Below are 27,730 nucleotides of genomic sequence, written 5' to 3'. Positions count from 1 at the left end.
AGCACCCCGACAGATGGCCATCCACTCTCTGCTCCAAAGCCTCCACCACATTCCTGGACAGAGAGTTCCTCTGCTGAATAGCTCTCTCACACAGTCAGGAAGTTCTTCCTCATGTTCAGGTGGAATCTCCAGGATTTTGGCCTGTATCAATAAGAGTCTAGTGTCTAGATCCAGGGAAGTCATGCTACCCGTGCTCTATTCTGCCTTGGTTAGACCACACCTGGAATAACACGCAACTGAAGGGAGATGTTGACAAGCTGGAATGTGTCCAAAGGAGAGCGACTCCAATGATCAAGGGTCTGGAGAACAAGCCCTATGAGGAGCGGCTTAAAGAGCTGGGCATGTTTAGCCTGAAGAAGAGAAGGCTGAGAGGAGACATGATGAGGGCTATGTATAAATATGTGAGATGAAGGTATAGGGAAGAGGGAGCAAGCTTGTTTCCGCTGCCCTGGAGACTAGGACGTGGAACTATGGCTTCGGACTACAAGAAGGGAGATTCCATCTGAACATTGGTAAGAACTTCCTGACTGGGAGAGCAGTGGAACTCTCTGCCCCAGAAGGAGTGTGGTGGAGGCTCCTTCTTAGGAGGCTTTTAAACAGAGGCTGGATGGCTATCTGTTGGGTATGCTTTGAATGTGACTTTCCTGCTTCTTGGCAGAATGGGGTTGGACTGGATGGCCCAGGAGGTCTCTTCCAACTCTTGGATTCTATGATTTGAGGGATGGAAGCCAGAGAGAGAGGAGCAAAGGAGCAAAGGGTTGAGTTTGGAGGAAACCCCACAGGAATCAGGAGGGAGAAAGAAGACATAATGCTGACCCTCATTTGCACCCACCCAACAGAAGACGGACCCCTCACCTCTCGGAGGGCTGGGGAGGCTTTGGGGAAGCCCGACCCCCCGGTCAGTGCACGGTACTGCCGCTCAAGAGCCAGGAGGGTCTCCTTCTCCTGGAGGGAAAGAGCCGGGGAAACGGCATCAGAGGGGCTGCAGCTCGAGCCAACGACCCCTTCACCAGGACACTTTAGATGACCACTCCCGACCCCCAGGCTCATGGGCAGCCTGCCCCACTCCCTGCTTGGGCGCACCTTCTGCAGCATCTGCAATGTGAGGCTCTGCTCCTTGCCCAACCGCTCGGCCTCCTGCGCTGCTTGCAGCCGGATCTGGTTGGCCTGGCTCTCGAGTGCCGCCACACGTTCCTAAGCGGGGAGGAGATTGGGGTCTAAGTGAGTGCCATGGGGTCAGGACTGACACACACATAGACATGCCGCCGGAGCCAAGCCTCACTGACCTTCCTCCTGGCCAGGTTGTGGTGCCCCTCGGCCGTCCCTTGCAGTAGTTGCCGGCTGATCTCCTCGCGCTCCTCTTCCAGCCGGCTCTCCCTCTCCAGCTGCTGGAACTCCAGGTCCTCAAAGAGCTTGCTCTCCGACTCCAGAGCCTCCGCTTCCTGCGGGAAAGAGGGAGACAGCAAAGGGGTTCAACCGGCATCTCAATGACAGGATGGCACGGCACCCTGTGCACCCCATGGCACTCGGTTGCCCAACCGGCCGGAGCCTACGGGTAAGTGGAGGCTCCTGCGGAAAGCACACAGCAATGCTTCCAGGTGTCCCACCTTTCTTGTTGCAGATTTGCATAATTTATACAATCTGAGGGGTGGGGTGATAGGATGGCATTGCACCCTGGGCACCCCATGGCACTCGGTTGCCCAACTGGCCGGAGCCTACGGGTAAGTGGAGACTCCTGCGAGAAGCACACAGCAATGCTTCCAGGTGTCCCACCTTTCTTGTTGCAGATTTGCATAATTTATACAATCTGAAGGGTGGGGTGATAGGATGGCATTGCACCCTGGGCACCCCATGGCACTCGGTTGCCCAACCGGCCGGAGTCTACGGGTAAGTGGAGGCTCCTGCGAAAAGCACACAGCAATGCTTCCAGGTGTCCCACCTTTCTTGTTGCAGATTTGCATAATTTATACAATCTGAGGGGTGGGGTGATAGGATGGCATTGCACCCTGTGCACCCCATGGCACTCGGTTGCCCAACTGGCCGGAGTCTACGGGTAAGTGGAGACTCCTGCGGAAAGCACACAGCAATGCTTCCAGGTGTCCCACCTTTCTTGTTGCAGATTTGCATAATTTATGCAATCTGAGGGGTGGGGTGATAGGATGGCATTGCACCCTGGGCACCCCATGGCACTCGGTTGCCCAACCGGCCGGAGCCTACGGAAAGTGGAGACTCCTGCGAGAAGCACACAGCAATGCTTCCAGGTGTCCCACCTTTCTTGTTGCAGATTTGCATAATTTATACAATCTGAGGGGTGGGGTGATAGGATGGCATTGCACCCTGTGCACCCCATGGCACTCGGTTGCCCAACTGGCCGGAGTCTACGGGTAAGTGGAGACTCCTGCGGAAAGCACACAGCAATGCTTCCAGGTGTCCCACCTTTCTTGTTGCAGATTTGCATAATTTATACAATCTGAGGGGTGGGGTGATAGGATGGCATTGCACCCTGGGCACCCCATGGCACTCGGTTGCCCAACCGGCCGGAGCCTACGGGTAAGTGGAGACTCCTGCGAAAAGCACACAGGAATGCTTCCAGGTGTCCCACCTTTCTTGTTGCAGATTTGCATAATTTATACAATCTGAGGGGTGGGGTGCCCCACAGAGGGAAGACCTACCCCAAATCTCTGAAACACAACCGTTTTGTTCCTTGCCGCTCCCCAGTCCCTCCCTGCAGAGTGTCCAAAAGGAGAGCAACACGGGGTCCCCCCTTACCTACCGTTGGCCTGATTCTCAGAGGCGGGGAGGGGGGGCTCCCCTTTGTGGGGCGGGGTTTTGGGGTGGGGACGCACTGACCCTTTGCACCTGGTCCTGCAGCTGCTCCCTCATGGACTCAGGGCAGTTATCTAGCTGGGTCCTGAGCTCCGAGCAGAGCGCCCGCAGCCTCTCCAGCGCCTTCCTCTCCGCATCCACCTTTGCCCTCTCCTGAATCCGGAAGAAAACAACACACGCGGGGGGAAGAGAAGGAGAGAAAGAGAGAAGGAGAGAGAAAGAGAGAGAGAGAACACACTTCTCAAGAGCAGGCCATGCAAAGCTGGAGGTTAGGGGGGGGGCACAAGGGCGGTTACCGCAAACGCATTGGGGGGCGGGGGTCTTCTTGCGTCTCAAAGCCACCTGGGCTCTCACTGACCTTGGTGGCTGCTGAGACGCTGGAATTCAAGGTACGTCCCCCGCCCCTCCTCGGCCCCCCGCCTGGCCCCCTCCCAAATGCCCCCAGACATGTTTGCGCGACATTGGAGACACAGAACAAGGACCCAACCTGCCAGAGCAATTCACCCCTCTTCCCCCCCCCCCCAAAAAAAAGGGCTCTGGCAGGTTTGGGGTTCCCATCAGTGAGTTAGTAACAACAAGGAGACCGGGACGATGCACCGTCTGACGTGGACACGGCTCTGTGTCGGGGTGGAGACACCGAGAAAACTCAGCCTGTCCCTCATTGAAGGTCTACACCCATGTTTATTTTGTAATTTTATTATACCGTAGAGTCTTGCTTATCCGACATAAACAGGGCGGCAGATAAACAGAAATGTCGGATAGTATAGAGCAGCGTTTCTCAACCTTCCTAATGCCGCGACCCCCTGATACTGTTCCTCATGTTGTGTTGACCCCCAACCACAAAATTATTTTCATTCCTACTTCATAACTAATTTTGCTATTATGAATTATGATGTAAATATCTGCTATGCAGGATGTATTTTCATTCACTGGGCCAAATTTGACACAAATACCTGATATGTCCAAATTTGAATACTGGTGGGGTTGGAGGGGATTGATTTTGTCATTTGGGAGTTGTAGTTGCTGGGATTTATAGTTCACCTACAATCAAAGAGCATCCTGAACTCCACCAATGATGAATCAAACCAATTTTTGCATACAGAACTCCCATGACCAACAGAAAATACTGGAAGGGTTTGGTGGGCATTGACCTTGAGTTTGGGAATTGTAGTTCACCTACATCCAGACAGCACTATGCACTCAAACAATGATGGATCTGGACCAAACTTGGCATGAATCCTCAATATGCCCAAATGTGAACACTGGTTAAGTTTGGGGAAAATAGTCCTTGACATTTGAGAGTTGTAATTGCTGGGATTTATAGTTCACCTACAATCAAAGTGCATTCTGACCCCCACCAAACTTCCCACACAGAACCCCATGACCAACAGAAAATAATGTGTTTTCTGATGGTCTTTGGTGACCCCCTGACACCCCCCTCATGACCCTGTTAGGGGTCCCGACCCCCAGGTTGAGAAACGCTGGTATAGAGTCTCCTCCTGTTACCCACCTGACGTGGCGCTAAACACCTTAAATACTAACAACAGGGACTCAAAGGATTAAGGCAAGGCAACACCCCAGGGCTAGAGGGTCCAGCAGGAAGTGCCCGGATGTGGAAGAGGAGCGTGGAAATCACAGGGGGAAGGAGGGAGGATGCTTCCACTTCCGGTCCTGCCTCTTTTAATAGAAGGGGAAATGCTGGAGGAAAAGGGGGGCGTTGGATAAGATGGAATGTCGGATAAGCGAGACTCTATTGTATCTGGCCCTTTTACTGTATTGAGCCTCAAAGGAACTCCCCATAGCGCAATGGATTAAACTCTTGTGTCAACAGGACTGCTGACCAACAGGTAGGCAGTTCGAATTCGGGGAGCGTGTTGAGCTCCCTCTGTCAGCTCCAGCACCCCATGTGGGGACATGAGAGAAGCCTCCCACAGGCAACGTCCTTGCAGACAGCCATTTCTCAAGTCGCTCCAGAAATGTTTTTTAAAAAGCACTTCTGGAAACTCCTGCCAAGATCTCTCCGAATGGAGGAAAGTCCCTCCGGAAGGCTTTCCCTCCCCAGGACAGTACAATTAGCCATGCAAAAGTGTTCAAAGCTAATTATGCAAAACCTGATTTTTTTTAAAAAAAGATGCAGATTTGCATAATGTACACAAGCTGCAGGAATGTGGGTTGGCAGGCAAGGTCTGGTCTGGGGCACAGAGTCTGAGCTCAAAGGAAAGCCCGGGACTCGCGGCTTCCTTGAAAGGAGGCAGCCGAAGGAGGGATGCGGAAGAAACTAACCCAGAGAAGTTGATGGCCACAAAGTGTTTTCTGTGGGGAGGATGCTGCCGTGACCCTCACTTGCCTATACCTGATGCTGTGAGAACGGCAGACCCCCACCCCTGCAGCAGCCCACCTTCATCCCCACCTGGGCTTCTCTCCAACATGGGAGGAAGAGGAGGTGTGACACTTGAGCCACCCTCTCCCTGTTGCAGGCAAAGCAGAACCACATCAGTGAGAAAGAGAGAAAGAGAAGGAGAGAGTGAGCGTGGCACGGGGGTTAGAGTGGTTAGTATAAGCGGACAGTTAGTGGCCTCCGTGCATGTGCTTCCCTCGGGCTCCCGCCGGAGAGCAAAGGTGGGAGGCAGGTGGCCGGGCACGAAACCCACGATCCGGGAGAAGAAGGCCTGCGGAGGGGAGGCAGCTGGACATTGCTGAGAAGCCCACTTCGAGAGCAGGTCTCGTCCGGAGAGCAGCGGCAAGAGTTGGTCACCCAGCGAAGGACAAGGCAAAGAAGGGGCAAAGGATGCCCGCTTCCCCGCTGAGCAGAGCCCCAAAGACCACCGTAGTCTGGACAAAGGGAGTCCCTCCTTCCACCAAGAAAGGGCATCCTGACAGTTTCCCAAAAGCAGCGAGACAAGAAGCTGGCGTGGCCGGAGTCATCGGCCATCCTGAACGACGCACTGAGATGCATAGGAGCCGCTCACCATGTCCCGGTCCCGGCGGATGGAGGCGTCCAGCCCAGAGAGCCTCTCCTGCAGGTGCTGGACAGCCTTCTGCTCCTGCTGCATCTGGATCAGCTCCGCCTCGCGCTCCCCTTGCAGGAGGGCTCGCTCCATCTCCGCCTGGCAAAGGACGGCAGGAGGGGAGAATGGGCGGTGATGCCCTTCCGTCCCCGGAGGATGCCCGCCACTCGCCCAAGCACTCACCTCTCGGGCCGTCTCCTGCAGTTGCTGCTCCAGCTCCTTGGCGCGGCTCTTGAGGCGGTCAGCGGAAGCCAAGACACGGGCACGCTCCTCCTCCAGCATCGCCGCCTGTGCTGCCTCCCGGTTACCCCGGCCACCATGGGGTTCCTCATGCTGCGGGAGAGACAGAGGGGTGCTGTGCCTTTTCGCTCAGGCATGGACAAACTTTGGCCCTTCCTCCAGGTGTTTTGGACTTCCACCATTCCTAACAACCTCAAGCTCCTTCCTTTTCCTCCTCAGCTGCTTAAGCGGTTAGGAATGGTGGAAGTCCAAAACACTTGGAGGGAAGGCCAAAGTTGGCCCATGCATAGTCTAGCCTCACCCCTCCGGCTCTAGCACTCCTACTCCCTTGTGCTCTGTGTCCATGTGTGCCATGCCCAGAGGAAGGAGTATTTTGGCATCCAGCTTCTAAATTGCCCTTCTGCCCTCTTGGGATGGAGCTGTTCTATGGAAGGAGGAAATGATTGGAAGCAGCACAGAGTTCAAAAGAGGAGAGGTACCAGGGCCGGAGGGGTGAGGGCCAAAGTTCCTTGTTCCTCCATTGCTGTCTAACTCTAGAAGAAGAGGAGCTGAGGAGGAAAAGGAAGGGGCCTGAGGCTATTAGGAATGGTGGAAGTCCAAAACACTTGGAGGGAAGGCCAAAGTAGGCCCATGCATAGCCTAGCCTCACCCCTCCACCTCTAGCACTCCTACTCCCTTGTGCTCTGTGTCCATGTATGCCATGTCCAGAGGAAGGAGTATTTTGGCATCCAGCTTCTAAACCACCCTTCTGTCCTCTTGGGATGGAGCTGTTCTAAGCAAGGAGGAAATGATTTGGAAGCTGCAAAGAGCTCAAAACGGGAGAAGCACCAGGGCTGGAGGGGTGAGGGCCAAAGTTGGTGCATGCCTGTCACCTGAGCTCTGCAAGTGCAGCTTTTTTCCGAATGAAGCAGAGAGTGTTTGATGACCAGGACATCCGTAGGGAGACCAAGGTGCTTGTTGATAAAGCTATTGTCCACCCAACCCTGCAAAATGTGGACTGTCTACAGACGTCACATGCAACTCCTGGAACGATTCCATCAGTGTTGTCTCTGAAAAATCCTGCAAATCTCGGACAACTGTCAGCGTGCTGGAAGAAGTAAAGACCACCAGCACTGAAGTGATGGTCCTCCGCCATCAACTCCGCTGGACTGGCCACATTGTCCGGATGCCCTACCACTGTCTCTCAAAGCAGTTGCTCTACTCCAGTGGTTCTCAACCTGGGGTCCCCAGATGTTTTTGGCCTTCAACTCCCAGAAATCCTAATAGCTGGTAAACTGGCTGGGATTTCTGGGAGTTGTAGGCCAAAACACCTGGGGACCCACAGGTTGAGAACCACTGCTCTACTCTGAACTCAAGAACGAAAACGGAATGTTGGTGGGCAGGAAAAGAGATTGAAAGATGGGCTCAAAGCCAACCTTCAAAACTGTGGCATAGACACTGACAACTGGGAAGCCCTGGCCCTTGAGTGTTCCAGTTGGAAGTCAGCTACGACCAGTGGTGCTGCAGAATTTGAAGAGGCATGAATGGAGGGCGAAAGAGAGAAACGTGCCAAGAGGAAGGAGTGTCAAGCCAACCCTGACCGAGACTGCCTTCCACCTGGAAACCAATGCCCTCGCTGTGGGAGAAGATGCAAATCAAGAATAGGGCTCCTCAGTCACCTACGGACCCACCAGAACACTGACCTTGGAAGACCATCCTACTTGGACATCGAGGGATTGCCTAAGTAAGTAAGTAAGCTGTATATCCTTTCTTTGCTCCTCCATTGCTGCCTAAACCTGGAGCAACTGCCACCCCACAATGGGCCACTAACCTGCCAACCCATAGTTATGGAGTTATGGGGCAACACTCGGCCCCATATCCCACCTCGTGGCCCGCGCTCTCGGTGCTGCTGCTCTCCTCCTCCTTGAGGTGGTCCTCCTCGCAGCGCTCCGGCCCCTCCCTTTCTCTCGGGGGTCCCCCCAACCGCTCCTCCTTGGGGCGCCCAAGGCTCGGGGGGCTCACGCAGGGACGCCTCTTCCTCGGCAGCGGCTGCACCTCGGCTCCGCTGGGGAAGGGGCAGCGCTCGCGGGAAGGATGGTCGACGCCGTCATCACCGTCATCGCCACGCGTGTACTCGGCACACAAGCTGAGGATGGTCTCCAAGCGCTGGCGCTCCTGAGTCAAGAAAGGGAGATCATGAGCAAAGAGGAGGGTCTCTCCTGGCTTGGGATGCATTGCTTGCACAGCATCATAGAATCATAGAATCCTAGAATCCTAGAGTTGGAAGAGACCTCCTGGGCCATCCAGTCCAACCCCATTCTGCCAAGAAGCAGGAATATTGCATTCAAATCACCCCTGACAGATGGCCATCCAGCCTCTGCTTAAAAGCTTCCAAAGAAGGAGCCTCCACCACACTCCGGGGCAGAGAGTTCCACTGCTGAACGGCTCTCACAGTCAGGCAGTTCTTCCTCATGTTCAGATGGAATCTCACATAAGGACACCCCCAAGAGCCAAGGGGAAATAAGCCCCCCCACACACACACACACACTATGGGACCCTTCAGTGGCTCAAGAGGACATTAACACACACACACAGAGCATTTTGCCCAGAATTATTATTATTACTCTAGATCAGTGGTTCTCAACCTTCCTAATGCCGTGACCCCTTAATCCAGTCCCTCATGTTGTGGTGACCCCCAACCATAGTATTGTTTTTGTTGCTACTTCGTACCAGTCATTTTACTACTGCTATAAATCATAATGTAAATATCTGATATGCAGAATGCATTTTCATTCACCAAACTAGGCACAAATACCCAATACACCCAAATGTGAATGCTAGTGGGGTTGGGGGAGGATTGATTTTGTAATTTGGGAGTTGTAGTTGCTGGGATTTATAGTTCACTTATAATCAAAGAGCATTCTGAACTCCACCAGCGATGGATTTGAACCAAACTTGGCTCCCATGACCAGTGGAAAACACTGGAAGGGTGTGATGGGCATTGACCTTGAGTTTGGGAGTTGTAGTTCACCTATATCCAGAGAGTACTGTGGACTCATGCAATGGTCGATCCGGACCAAACTTGGCACAAATACTCAATATGCCCAAATGTGAACACTGGTGGAGTCTGGGGAAAATAGATCTTGACATTTTGGAGTTGTAGTTGCTGGGATTTATAGTTCATTACAATCAAAGAACATTCTGAACTCCACCAACGGTAGAATTGGCTCAAACTTCCCACATGGAATCCCCATGACCATTAGAAAATACTGTGTTTTCTTATGGTCTTTGGTGACCCCTCTGACACCCCCTTACGATCCCCTCAGGGGTCCCGATCCCTAGGTTGAGAAACACTGCTCTAGATTTATTTGCATATATCAACACAGCACACACGCACATTAGGTCCGAGTGTCTGGGGTTCGCCTCTCAATATTGGGATCTTCCCAAGGGCCGAAGATAGTAGAAGTATTTATTATTATTATTATTATTATTATTATTATTATTATTATTACTACTACTACTACTAGCCGTCCCCTGCCACACGTTGCTGTGGCCCACATGGGGTTCTGTGTGAGAGGTTTGGCCCAATTCTATTGTTGGTGGGGTTCAGAATGCTCTGTGATTGTAGGTGGACTATAAATCCCAGCAACCACAACTCCCAAATGTCATGATTCTATTTTCCCCAAACTCCACCAGTGTTCACAGTTGGGCATATTGAGTATCGGTGCCAAGTTTGGTCCAGATCCACCATTGTTTGGAGCCACAATGCTCTCTGGATGGAGGTGAACTACAACTCCAAAACTCAAGGTCAATGTCTACCAAACCCTTCTGGTATTTTCGGTCAGTCATGTGAGTTCTGTGTGCCAAGTTTGGTTCAATTCCATCGTCGGTGGAGTTCAGAATGCTCTTTGATTGTAGGTGAACTATAAATCCCAGCACCGTGGACTCAAAACCATGATGGATCTGGACCAAACTTGGCACAAATAGTCCATATGCCCAAATGTGAGCACAGATGGAGTTTGGGAGAAATAGACCTTGACATTTGGGAGTTGTAGTTACTGGGATTTATAGTTCACCTACAATCAAGGAACATTCTGAACCCCACGAACAACAGAATTGGGGCAAATCTCCCACACAGAACCCCCATACTTAAGGTCCCATACTTAAGGCCATCTAGTCCAACTCCCTTCACCAGGACAAGAAAACGTAATCAAAGCCCTCCTGACAAAGAGCCATCCAGTCATAGATATAGATAGTTAGATATGATTCACACACACATATATGTATATGACAGATATAGTATCCTAGATTTGAAAAGGGACCCCTAAAGAAGGACAATTATATGTTGCATGTTCCAGGGTGGGCAAACCAGACACTCTCCACATCAACACTGACAAAGAAACAGCAAGAAACACTGTTTACCCACAAGCAGAAAGACATTGCATATATTAGAAACCAACACTTTCTCATTACTTTATTTTCCAGATCAACAGACTGGGCCACAGCAACGCCTGGCAGGGGACGGCTAGTAATATAATATATTACAATAGAACAAAAATAATAAATATTACATAGACATTGAGAACTGGGAAGCCCTGGCCCCTGAGTGCTCCAGCTGGAAGTCAGCTGTGACTAGCAGTGCTGCAGAATTTGAAGAGGCACGTGAGTGTGTATATATATATGTGTGTGTGTGTGTATAGTATAACAACAACAACAACAAATATTGTCGAAGGCTTACATGGCTGGAATCATTGGGTTTCTGTAAGTTTTTAGAGCTGTATAACCATGTTCCAGAAGCATTCTCTCCTGACGCTTCGCCTGTATCTATGGTAGGCATCCTCAGAGGTTGCCTGCCATAGATGAAAATGAAACATCAGGAGAGAATGCTCCTGGAACATGGTCATACAGCCCTAAAAACTTACAGCAACCCAATCTATATAAATAAAATTGTAATGTTCGTTTGTGGTATTCACAGAACTCAAAAACCACAGGACGAATTGACACCAAATTTGGACACAAGACACCTAACAACCCAATGTATGTCCATCACTCATAAAATTTGCTTTTGTCATTTGGGATTTGTAGTTGCTGGGATTTATAGTTCATCTACAATCAAAGAGCATTCTGAACCCCACCAACAATGGAATTGAACCAACCTTAGCACACAGTTCTCCCATGACCGACAGAAAATACTGGAAGGGTTTAGTGGGCAGTGTCCTTTGGTTTTGGAGTTGTAGTTCACCTACATCCAGAGATCATTGTGGACTCAAACAATGATGGACTAAACTCTGCACAAATACTCAATATGCCCAAATGTGAACACTGATGGAGTTTGGGGAAAATAGAATCTTGACAGTTGGGAGTTGTAGTTGCCAAGATTTATAGTTCACCTACAATCAAAGAACATTCTGAACCCCACGAATGATGGAATTGAACCAAACTTGGCACACAGTTCTCCCATGACCGACAGAAGATACTGGAAGGGTTTGGTGGGCAGTGTCCTTTAGTTTTGGAGTTGTAGTTCACCTACATCCAGAGAGCACTGTGGACTCAAACAATGATGGTGCCAGACAGTTCTCCCATGACCAACAGAAAGTACTGGAAGGGCTTGGTGAGCATTGACCTTGAGTTCTGGAGTTGTAGTTCACCTACATCCAAAGATGACTGTGGACTCAAACAATGATGGATCTGGACCAAACTCTACAAGAATACTCAATATGCCCAAATGTGGAGTTTGGGGGAAATCGAATCTTGACATGTGGGGGTTGTAGTTGCTGGGATTTATAGTTCACCTACAGTCAAAGAGCATTCTGAACACACCAACGATAGAATTGGGTCAAACCTCCCATGTGGGCCACAGCAACGCGTGGCAGGGGACAGCTAGTAATAAATATATCTAATATCCTTGGCCCTTGGGAAGAGCCCGATATCCAGAAACATGTGCGCTGTGTCCTTATGTCATGATAATAATAATAATAATAATAATAATAATAATAATAATAATAATAATGTGTGAGAAACAGCAGCAAAGACAAAGGCAGACCCCCCCCCCCTCCTCCCAGCTGGGCTACCTCTGAACACGGAGTGAATAAACGGGGGAATTCCCAGGGAGGGAAACCTTCCAAGACGGCACCATAGAATCCCAGAGTTGGAAGACAACCCCTTTCCTTCTGCCATGATGCAGGAAATGCACAATCAAAGAGCCCTTGACAGATGGCCAACCAGCCTCTCTTTCCATCGGCAAAACTTTCTCCGACTTTCCTGCCCTCCTTGCAAAACTCTCTCCCTGCAAGGCACAGTTTTGCCTGTTGCCTCCGGTGAACTTCCCTGATTTTTGAGAGCAAACCTCCCGCAAGGGACTCACGTTTCTGTATCCGCTGCCTCCTCCGTCCTGAGTGGCCCCCATTGTCTGGCTTCTCCCCAAAGAAAGCCCAGAGCCAAAGCCTCCCCGCTCCTTCCCTCTTGGTGGGCGCCACAGCCACGTGACCGAGAGGCAGCCAGACGGCTAATGGCAGGGTGCGGGCCCCACTGTGAGCGCGCACAGACACACACACACACCACCGACAGCCTATTTCTGGTCCGTGAATCACACAAGCTGTGCAAACAAGACACACATGTGAGTCAGTGCCTGGCAGTCCACTGGCACAAGGCAGCCTTGCTCCACCCTGGACAGACAAAGGCTCCCTCTTGGCAAAGATGCATGTGCAAAGTAGTGCGTAGAGGACGCATGGGCCAACTCTAGGTGTTTTGGACTTCAACTCCCACCATTCCTAACAGCGCCAGACCCTCTCCTTTAATAATATGGTTGCACTATTTACAAAAATAAAGTTTCCATAACACAAATATACAGACACATAGTAGCTTTACACGCAGCAGCCTTCACACTGGAGCTTTCTCACACGAGGCTTCTCTCACACTGAGGTTTACCTCACAAAAGGAAAGGGCCTGAGGCTGTTAGGAATGGTGGGAGTTGAGGTCCAAAACACCTGGAGGGAGGGCCCAAGTTGGCCCATGCCCACCATTCCTAACAGCCTCGGGCCCTTTCCTTTAATAATATGGTTGCACTATTTACAAAAATCAGGTTTTCATAACACAAATATACAGACACATAGTAGCTTTACATGCAGCAGCCTTCACACTGGAGCTTTCTCACACAAGGCTTTTCTCACACTGAGGTTTACCTCACACTCCTCAGGATGACACTAGCTTTTGTCCACTAACAGGCTTCAGCCTACTCACTCTCCTGAGGACAACACTAGCTTTGGCCCACTGACTCTAACGGGCTTCGGCAGTGAGTGTGTCTCTAATGCAGGCATGGGCAAGCTTGGGCCCTTCAGGTGTTTTGGACTTCAACTCCCACCATTCCTAACAGCCTCAGGCGCTTTCCTTTAATAATATGGTTGCAATATTTTCAAAAATAAGGTTTCCATAACACAAATATACAGACACATAGTAGCTTTACACGTGGTAGCCTTCACACTGGAGCTTTCTCACACGAGGCTTCTCTCACATTGAGGTTTACCTAACAAAAGGAAAGGTCTGGAGGTTGTTAGGAATGGTGGGAGTTTAAGTCCAAAACAACTGGAGGGAGGGCCCAAGTAGGCCCATGCCGGATGTAAACAATCCCACTGATCTCCCTTGCACCCCTTTGTCGGCCATAATATGCTTGCATTATTTAGAAGAATCAGGTTTCCGTAACACAAATATACAGACATGTAGTAGCTTTACACGCAGCAGCCTTCACACTGGAGCTTCCTCACACGAGGCTTCTCTCACACTGAGGCTTACCTCACAAAAGGAAGGGACCTGAGAGTGTTAGGAATGGTGGGAGTTAAAGTCCAAAACAGCTGAAGGGAGGGCCCAAGTTGGCCCATGCCGGATGTAAACAATCCCACTGATCTCCCTTGCACCCCTTTGTCGGCCATAATATGCTTGCACTGTTTACAAAAATCAGGTTTCCATAACACAGTGATGGGCAACCTTTTGAGCTTGGTGTGTCAAAATTTGCCAAAAACCTGAGCATAACTTGGGTGGAGTGTCACGTCAAGAAAAAAAACATAATTTTGCAATATTTATAGTTTAAATAAGAAAAATGTATATTCCATGCTGAGTTATGGAGTGAACAATGCTCAAACGTGCAGATGTTAAATTTGTAGAGCCTTTTACAAATTTAAGGATGGAATTAGATTGGCTCTTATAAGGTGTCTTTCTCTGTATGTGGCCACATGTGTCTGCGTGTCATCAAAAATAGCCATGCGTGTCAATGCTGACACGCGTGTCATAGGTTCACCATCATGGCCATAACACAAATATACAGACACATAGTAGCTTGACACTGGAGCTTTCTCACACAAGGCTTCTCTCACACTGAGGTTTACCTCACAAAAGGAAGGGGCCTGAGACTGTTAGGAATGGTGGGAGTTAGTCCAAAACACCTGGAGGGAGGGCCCATGTTGGCCCATGCTGGATGTAAACAAACCCATTGATCTCCCTTGAACCCCTTTGTTGGCCATAATATGCTTGCACTATTTACCAAAATCAGGTTTCCATAACACAAATATACAGACACATAGTAGCTTTACACACAGCAGCCTTCACACTGGAGCTTTCTCACACGAGGCTTCTCTCACACTGAGGTTTACCTCACAATCCCATTGATCTCCCTTGAACCCCACTCACCAGGCGCTCCATCTCTTGCTCCCGCATCCGCTCCTGCCGCTGCCAACGGTGGTACTCCAACAGCTCTCCCTCGTTGCCACTCAGTTCCGAGATGCTCTGCTTGCGCTCACGCATGGGAAATCCCGCCACTTGCGCCTCTCCGCAGGACAACTTGCGGCGCAGGCGAGGACTATGGCATGGTGAGGAGGAGGATGACGACGGTAGCGCCAATGAGCCCAAGCTGGCCGCCGGACTCAGGCCGGGCCTCAGGCGACCCTTCTGCTGGGAGGGCGACGGGCTACGGGCACGGAGTCCACTAGAAAAGTCTTCGTGGGCCTCCCTCCGCCACGCGACGGGGCTCTCGCTGACCCTAGAGGGCACGGAAGGGCTGCTGCGGGCATTAGTGGCCGGAGAGGCTGCCCGTCGTGAGAGGGCTGGGCTGACAGGGGGAAGCTTGCCTTCTAAGGTACGACGGCCCAAGCGGGGGCTTTCTGGGGGCAGCAGCACGCGGACGGATGGCTCCGCGGGCGCAAGGGGTCTCCGGGAAGGGCTGGGGGGCCTTTCCTGCAATGTCCGTGGTGCCTGGAACTTGGGGGCCAGGCGGGGGCTACCGGGGGGCGGTGTTTCTGTGTGCTGGCCGGGTCGGGGGCTCTCCGTGGATAGTCGGCCCTTGGGGCTGCGGGGTCCTTCCTGCGTGGCCCGTGGTCTGCCCAGGTCCGTCGGGGGCACTCCGCGGGGCGTCAGCATGGTGTGGTTGAAGCTGGAAGAGCGAGCGGGCACCACAGGTGGTCCCTGCTCCTGGCCAGCAGGTGAATGGCTAGCACAGCTGCTGCTACTGGCCGGGGAGGAGAGGGGCGAGAAGGGCGGGGAGGCGTTCTCATAGCTGGAGCCCACCGACATGGCTCCGGGACTCTGGGGCGGGGAGAGCAGCAAGCGGCCCCCCTGTTGTCCACCGTTGGCCGTGGAAGTGTCTGGCGAGGGCAGAGTGGGACCCCCCTCGTCCTCCAATGCCAGGGAGTCCATGATGTCCTGCAAGTCCCGCTCGATGGAGCTCACCAGGAGGCTGTGGCTGGCGCCTCGGGTGCCCTTGGCCGACTCCGGGTTGCCGTTCACTGCAAGACAGGGAGGAGGAAACACCCGTTATATTATTATTATTTGATTACTACAAGGTTACTATATAGCAAACAAGACCGCTCTGCTGGCTGTTGTATTGGATCACACGTTGGACACTTCCAAGTGTCTAGGACTACATGGAGTATCGGCAAATAATGGGTGCAGATCTGAGTAGGGTGGTATTGTCGAAGGCTTTCATGGCCCGAATCACTGAGTTGTTGTAGGCTTTCGCCTGCATCTATAGCAAGCAACCGCACTATCTCTGAGGATGCTTGCCATAGATGCAGGCGAAACGTCAGGAGAGAATGCCTCTAGAACATGGCCATATAGCCTGAAAAAACCTACAACAAGCCAAGTAGGGTGGCCTTTTGCAGCTGACAGGTAGTAATTTTGTCAGTACCTATGGTTTTCAAGTGCAGGCCAAGGTCTTGAGGCACTGCATCCAGTGTGCCAGCCATCACTGGGACCACCTTGGCTGGCTTGTGCCAGAGTCTTTGTGTTTCTATCTTTAAGTCCCCATATCGTATAAGCTTTTCCAGTTGCTTCTTGTTCATTCTGCTGTCACCTGGGATTGAAATATTATTAGTATTGTTGTTGTTGTTGTTATTGTTTATTACACTATGTAACATGATTTTGTTTCTTGTCAATCCATCTGTCTGTCACCTGGGATTGCAACATTGACGATCCACACTTTGTTTTCCCCCATGATCGTGAGTCAGGAGTCTTGTGCTCCAAAACTCTGTCAGTCTAAATTTGGAGGTCTCAGAGTAGTTTGACATGTTCATGTTCCGTAACTTTTTCCGACTTGTGATCCCTCCAGTTCTTTGTCGCAGGCAGATGGTGTTCCAATGGATCATCTGAGCAACGGTGTTGTGCCTCTGCTTGTAGTGCATCCGCGCGATCTTCTTGCAGCAGCTGAGGATGGGATCTATTGTTCCATCTGCTTCCTTGGAGAGTCTACACTTGGAATCTGTTGTTGACTTTTCAATTCTGGCTTTGATGGAATTTGGTTCTAATGGCATGTTCTTGGGCTGCAAAAATCAGGTCTTCGGTCTCCTTTTTCCAAGTTCCATTTGTGAGCCACATCCATGTTTTCTCCTTGTCCATTTTGTATTGTTGTTGTTGTTTATTTATTGCCAGTTTTTACAACATTCCATCATTTCTAGAGTGACAATAAGTAATTATAAGGATCAGGACCACCCCAGCAGCAAGCATTAAGGATTTAATCCCCTGGTTAGCCTTGAGCAATAATGATAATGATAACAACAACAACAACAACAACAACAACAACAACAACAACAATTTAATTTATATTCTGCCATCATCTCCCAAAAGGGACTCGGGCAGCTTACAAAAGCATGTAGTAGTGCAACACAATATGCAGTGTACTGTAAAATACATATAATTATAAAAATTGACAGAAAATTAGTATAATTAAAAACAGTGTATAAAAACCTTTCTAACTTAAACTAAATCCCCAATAATTTACAGCCAGGGTGGGGTAGCTCAAAGAATAATAATAAAGCACAAGCTTCTCTGTTAGAGTTGTTGTTGTTGTTGTTGTTGTTATTGTTGCTGCTGCTGATCTTAGAATCCTAGAATCATATAATCCTAGAGTGGTAAGAGACCTCCTGGGCCATCATCCAGTCCAACCCCATTCTGCCAAGAAGCAGGAATATTGCATTCAAATCACCCCTGACAGATGGCCATCCAGCCTCTGCTTAAAAGCCTCCAAAGAAGGAGCCTCCACCACACTCCGGGGCAGAGAGTTCCACTGCTGAACGGCTCTCACAGTCAGGAAGTTCTTCCTCGTGTTCAGATGGAATCTCCTCTCTTGTAGTTTGAAGCCATTGTTCCGCATCCTAGTCTCCAAGGAAGCAGAAAACAAGCTTGCTCCCTCCTCCCTGTGGCTTCCTCTCACATATTTATTATACATGGCTATCATATCTTCTCTCAGCCTTCTCTTCTTCAGGCTAAACATGGCCAGCTCTTTCAGCCGCTCCTCATAGGGCTTGTTCTCCAGACCCTTGATCATTTTAGTCGCCCTCCTCTGGACACATTCCAGCTTGTCAATCTCTCTCTTGAATTGTGGTGCCCAGAATTGGAAACAATGTGATTCCAGGTGTGGTCTAACCAAGGCAGAATAAAGCATGGGGAGCATGACTTCCCTAGATCTAGACACTAGGCTCTTATTGATGCAGGCCAAAATCCCATTGGCTTTTTTTGCCGCCACATCACATTCCTGGCTCATGTTTAACTTCCTGTCCACGAGGACTCCAAGATCTTTTCCACACGTCCTGCTCTCGAACCAGGCATCATCGTCTCCCATTCTGTATCTTTGCATTTCATTTTTTCTGCCTAAGTGGAGTATCCTGCATTTGTCCCTGTTGAACTTCATTTTGTGAGTTTTGGCCCATCATCTCTTTAATCTGTGGAGATCGTTTTGAATCCTGCTCCTGTCCTCTGGAGTATTGGCTCTCCCTCCCAATTTGGTCCTGTCTGCAAACTTGATGATCCTGCCTTCTAACCCTTCATCCAAGTCATTAGTAAAGATGTTGAACAGGACCGGGCCCAGGACAGGACCCTGCTTGTGGCCCTCCGCTCGTCACTTCTTTCCAAGATGAAGAGGAAGCATTGGTGAGCACCCTCTTGTTGTTGTTGTTGTTGTTGTTGTTGCTGTCATCCGAGTGTTGAGCTGTTGGAGATTGAGATTCTAAGTTTGAAGGATTAATGAAGAAAACCAGAGAGAAGCTAATACTACGGAGAAGACATGAACTGACTTGAAGTCTTGGAAAGAAGGGCTAGAGAAGGGTCAAGAACATCTGCTAGATCATGCATGGGCAAAGATGTTTTGGACTCCCACAATCCCGAAGAGCTTCCTCACCTGCCAGGAGCCCATAAGGGGAAGCCGGGCTTCGGCCCCCGACCGGAATCATGCTTTTCATCCACTTTGCCTCTGCTGGGTGATTGAAACGGAGGAAGGTCGACTGGCCCAGGCAGATCATGCACCCTGCAAGAGAGAAAGAAGGGATGGAAAAAAGGAATGAAGGAACGACAAAAGGAGCCTCGAGCAACAGCAGGACCTTCCAGTGGCAGATTGCCCCAGGCACTGCCAGGCCATTATATACTAATCAAGGTGGTCAGTTGAAACATTCCCACCTAGCTCCAGCAGACAAGAGTCCTTTGTCCCACCCTGGTCATTCCACAGATATATAAGCCCACTTTCCTAGTTCCAACGGACCTCACTACCTCTGAGGATGCTTGCCATAGATGCGGGCGAAACGTCAGGAGAGAATGCCTCTAGAACATGGCCATATAGCCCGAAAAAACCTACAACAACCCAGTAAAATGGATGTTCTTTTTTTGGAATTGTTTGGGTTTTAAGACAAGATAAACCACTTTTAGGAGAAGCACCTGGCTCCGAGGGATACATGTATGGAAAATGTTGTTAATTGCATTTTGTCTTGAAATAGAAATAAATATTGAAAATGTTGCCAATTGCATTTTGTACTGAAATAGAAATAAATATTGAAAATGTTGCCAATTACATTTTGTATTGAAAAAAGAATAAATATTGAAAATGTTGCTAATTGCATTTTGTATTGAAATAAATATTGAAAATGTTGCCAATTGCATTTTGTCTTGAAATAAGAATAAATATCGAAAATGTTGCCAATTGCATTTTGTACTGAAATAGAAATAAACAAGCAAAAAGAAGCCAGCCATTGGAATTCAACCCCCACTGATCATTGGAGGGAAGACCCTTGCAGCTGAATGCAGGGACCCCACCTTCCTGGATTCAATGCAAAGGGATCAGACCAGGAGCTGCCAAAGGGAGCTCGCAATCTCCTTGAGGCCCATTCCATTGGGGGCAGGATGCAAAGGCCCCCACTGACTGTCTCTGGGGCAAGGCTTGCCTGCACTGGGGCCAAATGCAGCCTGCAAGGGAAGGAGGGACGTTCTTGGATGCCTGACAAGCCCACACTGGCCTCCTGTGCCATTCAATGACACTCTCCGCTCTGGGTGCCTCTGCGCTAAATGTTGAACCCCCCCCCCCCCAGACACACACACACAAAGAAAAGAAAACATACACACACAGAAGGGACTGGCACCGTCAGGCTAAGAGTGTGGCAGTCCCTTCTTATGCAAGGCCGGGGTGGAACCCAGGAACCTCCTGACTCCACATCTTCTTGGTGGTAGAGCAAGGCAGGATGGGTCTCTGTCCAGAGGGGTTTGATAGTGCCTCCCTGCCTGGCAGAAAGGGGTTGCTCTGGATGGCCCTTGGGGTCTCTTTCTAGCATTTCAAGCAGGACGGCACCATCCAAGCCCTCCTGACAGATGGCCAGCCAGCCTGTCATAGCATTATGGAATCTTAGGATCTTAGCATTGAAGGAGACCACAAGGGTCATTCAGTCTTACCCCCTTCTGACAGGCAGGAAGGCACAATCAGAATCATCTTGACAGATGGCCATCCAGCCTGTCGTAGCATTATGGAATCTTAGGATCCTAGCATTGGAGGAGACCCCAAAGGCCATCCAGTCCATCATAGCATTAAGAAGTCTTTGAATCCCAGCACTGGAAGAGACCCCCAAGGGACTGGATGGCCCTTGGGGTCTATAATTCTATTATGGGTTGAATGGCCATCTGTTGGGATGGCTTTGAATGTGTCTTCCTGTCTGGCAGAAACAGGTTGGACTAGATGACCTTTTGTGTCTTCTCCAATGCTAAAATCCTAAGACTCCATAATGTTATGATGGGCTGGGTGGCCCTTTGTCGGGAAGGCATTGATGGTGCCTTCCTGCTTGGAAGAGGGTTGGACTGGATGGCTCTTGGAGGTCCCTTCCAATGCTAGGATCCTAAGATTCCATAATGCTATGATGGACTGGATGACCTTTGGGGTGGGTCTCCTCCAACACGAGGATCTTAACATTCCATAATTCTATTATGGACTTGATGGCCATCTGTCGGGAGGGCTTTGATGGTGCCTTCCTTCTTTGCAGAAGGGGGCTGGACTGGATGACCTCTGGAGTCTCTTCCAAAGCTAGGATCCTAAGATTCCATAATTCTATTATGGACTGGATGGCCATCTGTCAGGAGGGCTTTGATGGTGCCTTCCTTCTTTGCAGAAGGGGGCTGTACTGGATGGCCTTTGGGGTCTCTTCCAAAGCTAGGATCCTAAGATTCCATAATTCTATTATGGATTGGATGCCCATCTATTGGGAGGGCTTTGATTTTGCCTTCCTGCTCGGCAGAAGGGGGCTGGACGGGATGGCCCTTGGGGGTCCCTTCCAACACTAGGATCCTAATATTCCATAATGCTAAGATGGATTGGATGACCTTTGGGGTCTCCTCCAACTCAAGGATCTTAAGATTCAATAATTCTTTTATGGACTGAATGGCCATCTGTCAGGAGGGCTTTGATGGTGCCTTCCTGCTTGGAAGAAGAGGGTTGGACGGATGGCTCTTGGGGTTCCTTCCAACACTAGGATCCTACGATGGTATGATGGACTGGACGGCCATCTGTCAGGAGGGCTCTGATTGTGCCTTCCTTCCCGGCAAAAAAAATGATAGGACTGGATGACCTTTGGGGTCTTCTCCAATGCTAAAATCCTAAGACTCCATAATGCTAGGATGGGCTGGATGGCTATTTGTCGGGAAGGCTTGGATGGTGCCTTCCTGCTTGGAAGAGGGTTGGACTGGATGGCTCTTGGAGGTCCCTTCCAATGCTAAGGTTCTGTGGTTCTGCAATGGGCGGAGATGGGTGAAACGCAAGTCCAGCAGCTGCGACCCACCCTTCAAGGGCATGATGGGCGAGGCCCACTCCTGGCCCCAAGAGCCAGACCCACAACGTTGGTTGCGGAGGGAGGAGGAATGCGCTCCGCCGCCGCGCTGGCACCGCTCCCCCTTGCCCATCTCAAGGCAAACTGGGGAAATTGGTGGTTACTAAAAACGGAAAGCTTCCCGGCCCACTCCTTGCTCCAGACACAGCCAGGAACACCCTTGACGGGGCTGCGAGTGTTGTGCGCCTCAAGGGGCACAACACGCTCTTGACATGATGTGTCAAGCTGGCTTAGCGGCAGCCGTGGCAGAATGGGGGCACCCCTCGCCCCATTGGCACAGATATCCATGCAAACGTCTGTCTGCAGAGATGGGCGCCTCCTGATGCTTATTGCAAAGACCTCCGAAGGAGCATTGAAGTTGCACATGGAGGGCTATGGGGAGCCCCCTCAGCCCGGTCATAGCTAATTTTTACATGGAGCACTTTGAAAAACAAGCCCTGGAAACAGCAACCAAAAAGCCCACGTTATGGTTCAGATATGAGGATGACACTTTCCCCATTTGGAGCCATGGAGGAGGAGAACTCAACAGGTTCCTGGACCATCTCAACAGCATCCACCCAAACATATGGTTCAGATATGTGGATGACACCTTCACCATTTGGAGCCATGGAGAAGAAGAACTCAACAGGTTCCTGGACCATCTGAACAGCATCCACCCAAACATATGGTTCAGATATGTGGATGACACCTTCACCATTTGGAGCCATGGAGAAGAAGAACTCAACAGGTTCCTGGAACATCTCAACAGCATCCACCCAAACATATGGGTCACATATATGGATGACACCTTCACCATTTGGAGCCATGGAGAAGAAGAACTCCACAGGTTCCCTGACCATCTGAACAGCATCCACCCAAACATATGGTTCAGATATGTGGATGACACCTTCACCATTTGGAGCCATGGAGGAGAAGAACTCAACAGGTTCCTGGAACATCTCAACAGCATCCACCCAAACATATGGGTCACATATATGGATGACACCTTCACCATTTGGAGCCATGGAGAAGAAGAACTCCACAGGTTCCTGGACCATCTGAACAGCATCCACCCAAACATATGGTTCAGATATGTGGATGACACCTTCACCATTTGGAGCCATGGAGAAGAAGAACTCAACAGGTTCCTGGACCATCTGAACAGCATCCACCCAAACATATGGTTCAGATATGTGGATGACACCTTCACCATTTGGAGCCATGGAGGAGAAGAACTCAACAGGTTCCTGGACCATCTCAACAGCATCCACCCAAACATATGGTTCAGAGATGTGGGTGACACCTTCACCATTTGGAGCCATGGAGAAGAACTCAACAAGTTCCTGGACCATCTCAACAGCATCCACCCAAACATATGGTTCAGATATGTAGATGACACCTTCACCATTTGGAGCCATGGAGGAGAAGAACTCGACAGGTTCCTGGAGCATCTCAACAGCATCCACCCAAACATATGGTTCAGAGATGTGGGTGACACCTTCACCATTTGGAGCCATGGAGGAGAAGAACTCAACAGGTTCCTGGACCATCTCAACAGCATCGACCCAAACATATGGTTCAGATATGTGGATGACACCTTCACCATTTGGAGCCATGGAGAAGACGAACTCCACAGGTTCCTGGAACATCTTAACAGCATCCACCCAAACATCCAATTCACCATGGAAAAAGAAAAAGAAGGAAGACTGCCTTTTCTAGATGTCCTAGTCATCCGCAAACCAGATCAACAATTGGGTCACACCATCTACAGAAAACCCACACACACAGGTAGACATCTACATCAAAACTCCAACCATCACCCAAGTCAAAAAAGAAGCCCCATTAAAGCCTTGGCAGACCGTGCAAAAAGAATCTGCGAAGCCCACCTCCTCCAAGATGGACTGAACCACCTCAACTGGGCTCTCCAGGCCAATGGAGACTCCACCTCAGACATCAGAAGAGCTGCAAGACCACTGCGAAGAAGCCACGAGAGTCAAGATGAAGATCTACCCAGAGGAAAAGTGTTCGTGCCAGACATCAAGGGAACCACTGACTGCATAGGGAAGCTGATGAGGAAACACAACAGACAAACTATCGACAGACCCACCAAGAAAATCCAACAAATGCTACGTTCAGCAAAGGACAAGAGGGATCCTCTCACCTCTGCAGGAGTCTACCATGCAACATGCAGCTGTGGACCTCTGAGGATGCTTGCAATAGATGACCACCATAGGGACCACCGAACGCAGCCGCATTGCCCAGACACGCATCAAGGAACATGGAAGGCACTGCAGACTCCTTCAACCAGAGAAGTCAGCCATAGCAGAGCACCTGATGAACCAACCTGGACACAGCAGATTATTGGAGAACACTGAAATGCTGGACCACTCTCACAACCACCATGTCAGACTACACAGAGAAGCCATTGAAATCCACAAGAAGCATGTGAACAGTTTCAACAGAAAAGAGGAAACCATGAAAATGAACAAAATCTGGCTACCAGTATTAAAAAACTCTAAAATTACAACAGCACAACAACAGAGAGTAAACAAACAAGGACATCTAATCATCTCTCAATAAAAGATTGCCCCAGGCACTGCCAAGCCATCAAATGCTAATTAAGGTGGTCAGTTGAAACATTCACACCTAGCTCCAGCAGACAAGAGTCCTTTGTCCCACCCTGGCCATTCCACAGATATATAAACCCACTTTCCTAGTTCCAACAGACCTTACTACCTCTGAGGATGCTTGCCATAGATGCAGGCGAAACATCAGGAGAGAATGCCTCTAGAACATGGCCATATACAACAAAAGATTGCCCCAGGCACTGCCAGGCCATCAAATGCTAATTAAGGTGGTCAGTTGAAACATTCCCACCTAGCTCCAGCAGACAAGAGTCCTTTGTCCCACCCTGGCCTTTCCACAGATATATAAACCCATTGTCCTAATTCCAACAGACCTCACTACCTCTGAGGATGCTTGCCATAGATGCAGGTGAAACGTCAGGAGAGAATGCCTCTAGAACATGGCCATATAACCCGGAAAAACCTACAACCCATGGAGGGCTTGTTCGGGGTACAATCCCCTTTGGAATTATATTGCATCTGGGTTTTTATTGTGAGCCTCTTTGGGTGTCAAAATAGTATTATTCTTTTTAGAAGAATCATAGGATCCTCGAGTGGGAAGGCACCCCAGAGGGCATCCAGTCCAACCCCCTTCAGCCACGATGGAAAAGCACAACCAAAGCACCTGATACGGCAGCCCAGAAGGAGGGGCAGCGAGGCTCAAAAGCACCCTTTTTCCTTCTCCGCCAGTTTGTCTGCTTTTGCCCCGAGGCTGCAAATGCATCTCGCAAATGGAGGAAAACATCCAGGACAAAGTGTTCAAGGCCAAGCACCCGGCCTGGCTTGGCCTTCAGGGACCTCCTCCTCCTCCTCCTCCTCCTCCTCGTTGCAGGAACACAGAGAAGCAACACAGCCCCAAAAGCAACTTCAGAAGTAACAAAGAGAAGACACAACAAGGCTTTGTGCTCTCCTCTATTTGTCTAGATTCAGGTCCAATACAGATGCCAATGTCCCTCCCTATTATTGGAATGACCTGCACCTATATCCCAATGTCTCTCTATATATGATTGTAGTGCCCTTCGCCTATATGTCAATGTCTATATATATTAGGTTCTTGTGGGTTTTTTCGGGCTATAGGGCCATGTTCTAGAGGCATTTCTCCTGACGTTTCGCCTGCATCTATGGCAAGTATCCTCACTACCTCTGAGATCTCACAGCCTGGCCTTCACATGCTAATGAAGGTGGTCAGCTGAAACATTCCCACCTAGCTCCACCAGACAAGAGTCCTTTGTCTCATCCTGGTCCTTCCACAGATATATAAACCCATTGTCCTAATTCCAAGAGACCTCACTACCTCTGAGGATGCTTGCCATAGATGCAGGCGAAACGTCAGGAGAAATGCCTCTAGAACATGGCTCTATAGCCCGAAAAAACCCACAAGAACCTAGTGATTCCAGCCATGAAAGCCTTCGACAATACATCTATATATATTGTTGGGGTAGGCTTTGCTTATGTGCCATTGTCCCCCTAGATTATTGGAGTGCCCTTTACCGATGTGCCAATGTCCATATATATTATTGCAGAAGCCTTTGCTTACGTGCCATTGTCCCCATAGATTATTGGAGTGCCCTCTGCCTATGTCTCCATACAATATTGGAATGCCCTGTGTCTATATCCCAATGCCTCTCTATATATTATTGGAGGGGAAGGGAAGATAGAAGGAAGGAAAGACAAAAGGGAAGGAAGGATGAAAGGATGGAAGGGAAGAATTGAAGTAAGGAAAGAAAGAAGGAAAAAGAGAAGGGAGGAAGAAAAGGAGGAAGAGAAAGGATAGAAGGAAGGAATGAGAGAAAGAAGGAAAGACAAAAGGGTGGAAGGGAATGGAGGGAGAGATAAAGAAGGAGGGAAGGAAAGAAGGTAGGGAAGGAAGAGAAGGGAGGAAAGACAAAAGGAAAGGAAGGAGAAAGAAGGAGGGAGGGAAGGAAGGAGAGAGGAAAGAGGGAAGGAAGGATGAAAAGGTGGAAGGGAAGGAGGGAGGGAGGGATAAAGAGGGTGGTAAGGAAGGAAGGGAAGGAGGAAGAAAAGAGAGAAGTAAGGAAGGGTCAGATGGTGAAAGAGCAGAGGGCCTGAGAAGAGCCCAAGGGGCCCCATCTGCCCCCCAGTCCTGGGTTTGCCCGTACCTGCTTGATCCCAGTGTTCCAGTGCCTCTATTTAGATTATTGGAGTGCCCTTAGCCTGTGCGCCAACCTCTCTCTGTCTTATTGGAGTGCCCTTTACCTATGTGCCAGTCTCCCTATACACCATTGGAATGCCTTGTGCCTATATCCCAATGTTCCAATGCTTCTGTATCAGTCATAGGCAAACTTGGGCCCTCCAGGTGCCTGCTCTGTATAGATTATTGGAGTGCCTTTTGCCTATATGCTCAAGCCCCTAGATCAGTGTTTCTCAACCTGGGGGTCGGGACCCCTTAGGGGGTCGTGAGAGGGTGTCAAAGGGGTCGCCAAAGACCATCAGAAAACACAGTATTTTCTGATGGTCATGGGGGTTCCATGTGGGAAGTTTGACCCAATTCTATTGCTGGTCGAGTTCAGAATGCTCTTTGATTGTAGATGAACTATAAATCCCAACAACTACAACTCCCAAATGTCAAGGTCTGTTTTCCCCCAGACTCCACCAGTGTTCACATTTGGGCATTTTGAGTATTTGTGCCAAGTTTGGTCCAGATCCATCATTGCATGAATCCACACCACTCCTCTGGATATAGGTGAACTACAAGTCCCAAACTCAAGGTCAATGCCCAGTGTTTTCTGTTGGTCATGGGAGTTCTGTGTGCCAAGTTCGGTTTAAATCAATTGCTGGTGGAGTTCAGAATGCTCTTTGATTATAGGTGAACTATAAATCCCAGCAACTACAACTCCCAAATTACAAAATCAATCCTCTCTCTCCCCGCCCCCCCCAACCCCACTAGCATTCACATTTGGGCATATTGGGTATCTGTGCTCAATTTAGTCCAGTGAATGAAAATACATCCTGCATATTGGATATTTACATTATGATTTATGACAGTAGTAAAATGACAGGTATCAAGTAGCAACGAAAACAATATTATGGTTGGGGGTCACCACAACATGTTGTTGTTGTTCATTCGTTCAGTCGTCTCCGACTCTTCGTGACCTCATGGACCAGCCCACGCCAGAGCTCCCTGTCGGCCGTCACCACCCCCAGCTCCCTCAAGGTCAGTCCAGTCACTTCAAGGATGCCATCCATCCATCTTGCCCTTGGTCGGCCCCTCTTCCTTTTGCCTTCCACTTTCCCCAGCATCATTGTCTTCTCTAGGCTTTGCTGTCTCCTCATGATGTGGCCAAAGGACTTCAGCTTTGTCTCTAGTCTCCTTCCCTCCAGTGAGCAGTCGGGCTTTCTTTCCTGGAGGATGGACTGGTTGGATCTTCTGGTGGTCCAAGGCACTCTCAGCACTTTCCTCCAACACCACAGCTCAAAAGCATCGATCCTCCTTCGCTCAGCC

The 27,730-nt window shown here is 49.8% G+C and overlaps 1 protein-coding gene across 6 annotated transcripts in view; it reads right to left on the bottom strand.

Moving 5' to 3' along the window:
- PHLDB1 (pleckstrin homology like domain family B member 1) overlaps positions 1-27,730 on the bottom strand; it is a 52,970-nt gene that overhangs the window by 16,963 nt on the left and 8,277 nt on the right. For 5 of the 6 annotated variants that reach the window (XM_067470830.1, XM_067470831.1, XM_067470832.1 and 2 more), the window contains exons 2-10: positions 18,709-18,834; positions 14,733-15,823; positions 7,938-8,228; positions 6,018-6,167; positions 5,796-5,933; positions 2,851-2,979; positions 1,287-1,442; positions 1,084-1,194; positions 856-945 (exon numbers count right to left, since the gene is read on the bottom strand). In XM_067470830.1, coding sequence (XP_067326931.1) covers positions 856-945; positions 1,084-1,194; positions 1,287-1,442; positions 2,851-2,979; positions 5,796-5,933; positions 6,018-6,167; positions 7,938-8,228; positions 14,733-15,823; positions 18,709-18,829 — 2,277 coding nt within the window. In that variant the 5' untranslated portion in view covers positions 18,830-18,834. The remainder of the gene's footprint in view (positions 1-855; positions 946-1,083; positions 1,195-1,286; positions 1,443-2,850; positions 2,980-5,795; positions 5,934-6,017; positions 6,168-7,937; positions 8,229-14,732; positions 15,824-18,708; positions 18,835-27,730) is intronic. The other variant, XM_060786973.2, reaches the window with a different exon arrangement.

Source organism: Anolis sagrei, chromosome 7 (genome assembly GCF_037176765.1).
Source record: "Anolis sagrei isolate rAnoSag1 chromosome 7, rAnoSag1.mat, whole genome shotgun sequence".
Lineage (NCBI taxonomy): Eukaryota > Metazoa > Chordata > Lepidosauria > Squamata > Dactyloidae > Anolis > Anolis sagrei.
The sequence above is the reverse complement of the archived record's forward strand: the minus strand, read 5'-3'. Positions and strand labels throughout refer to the sequence as shown.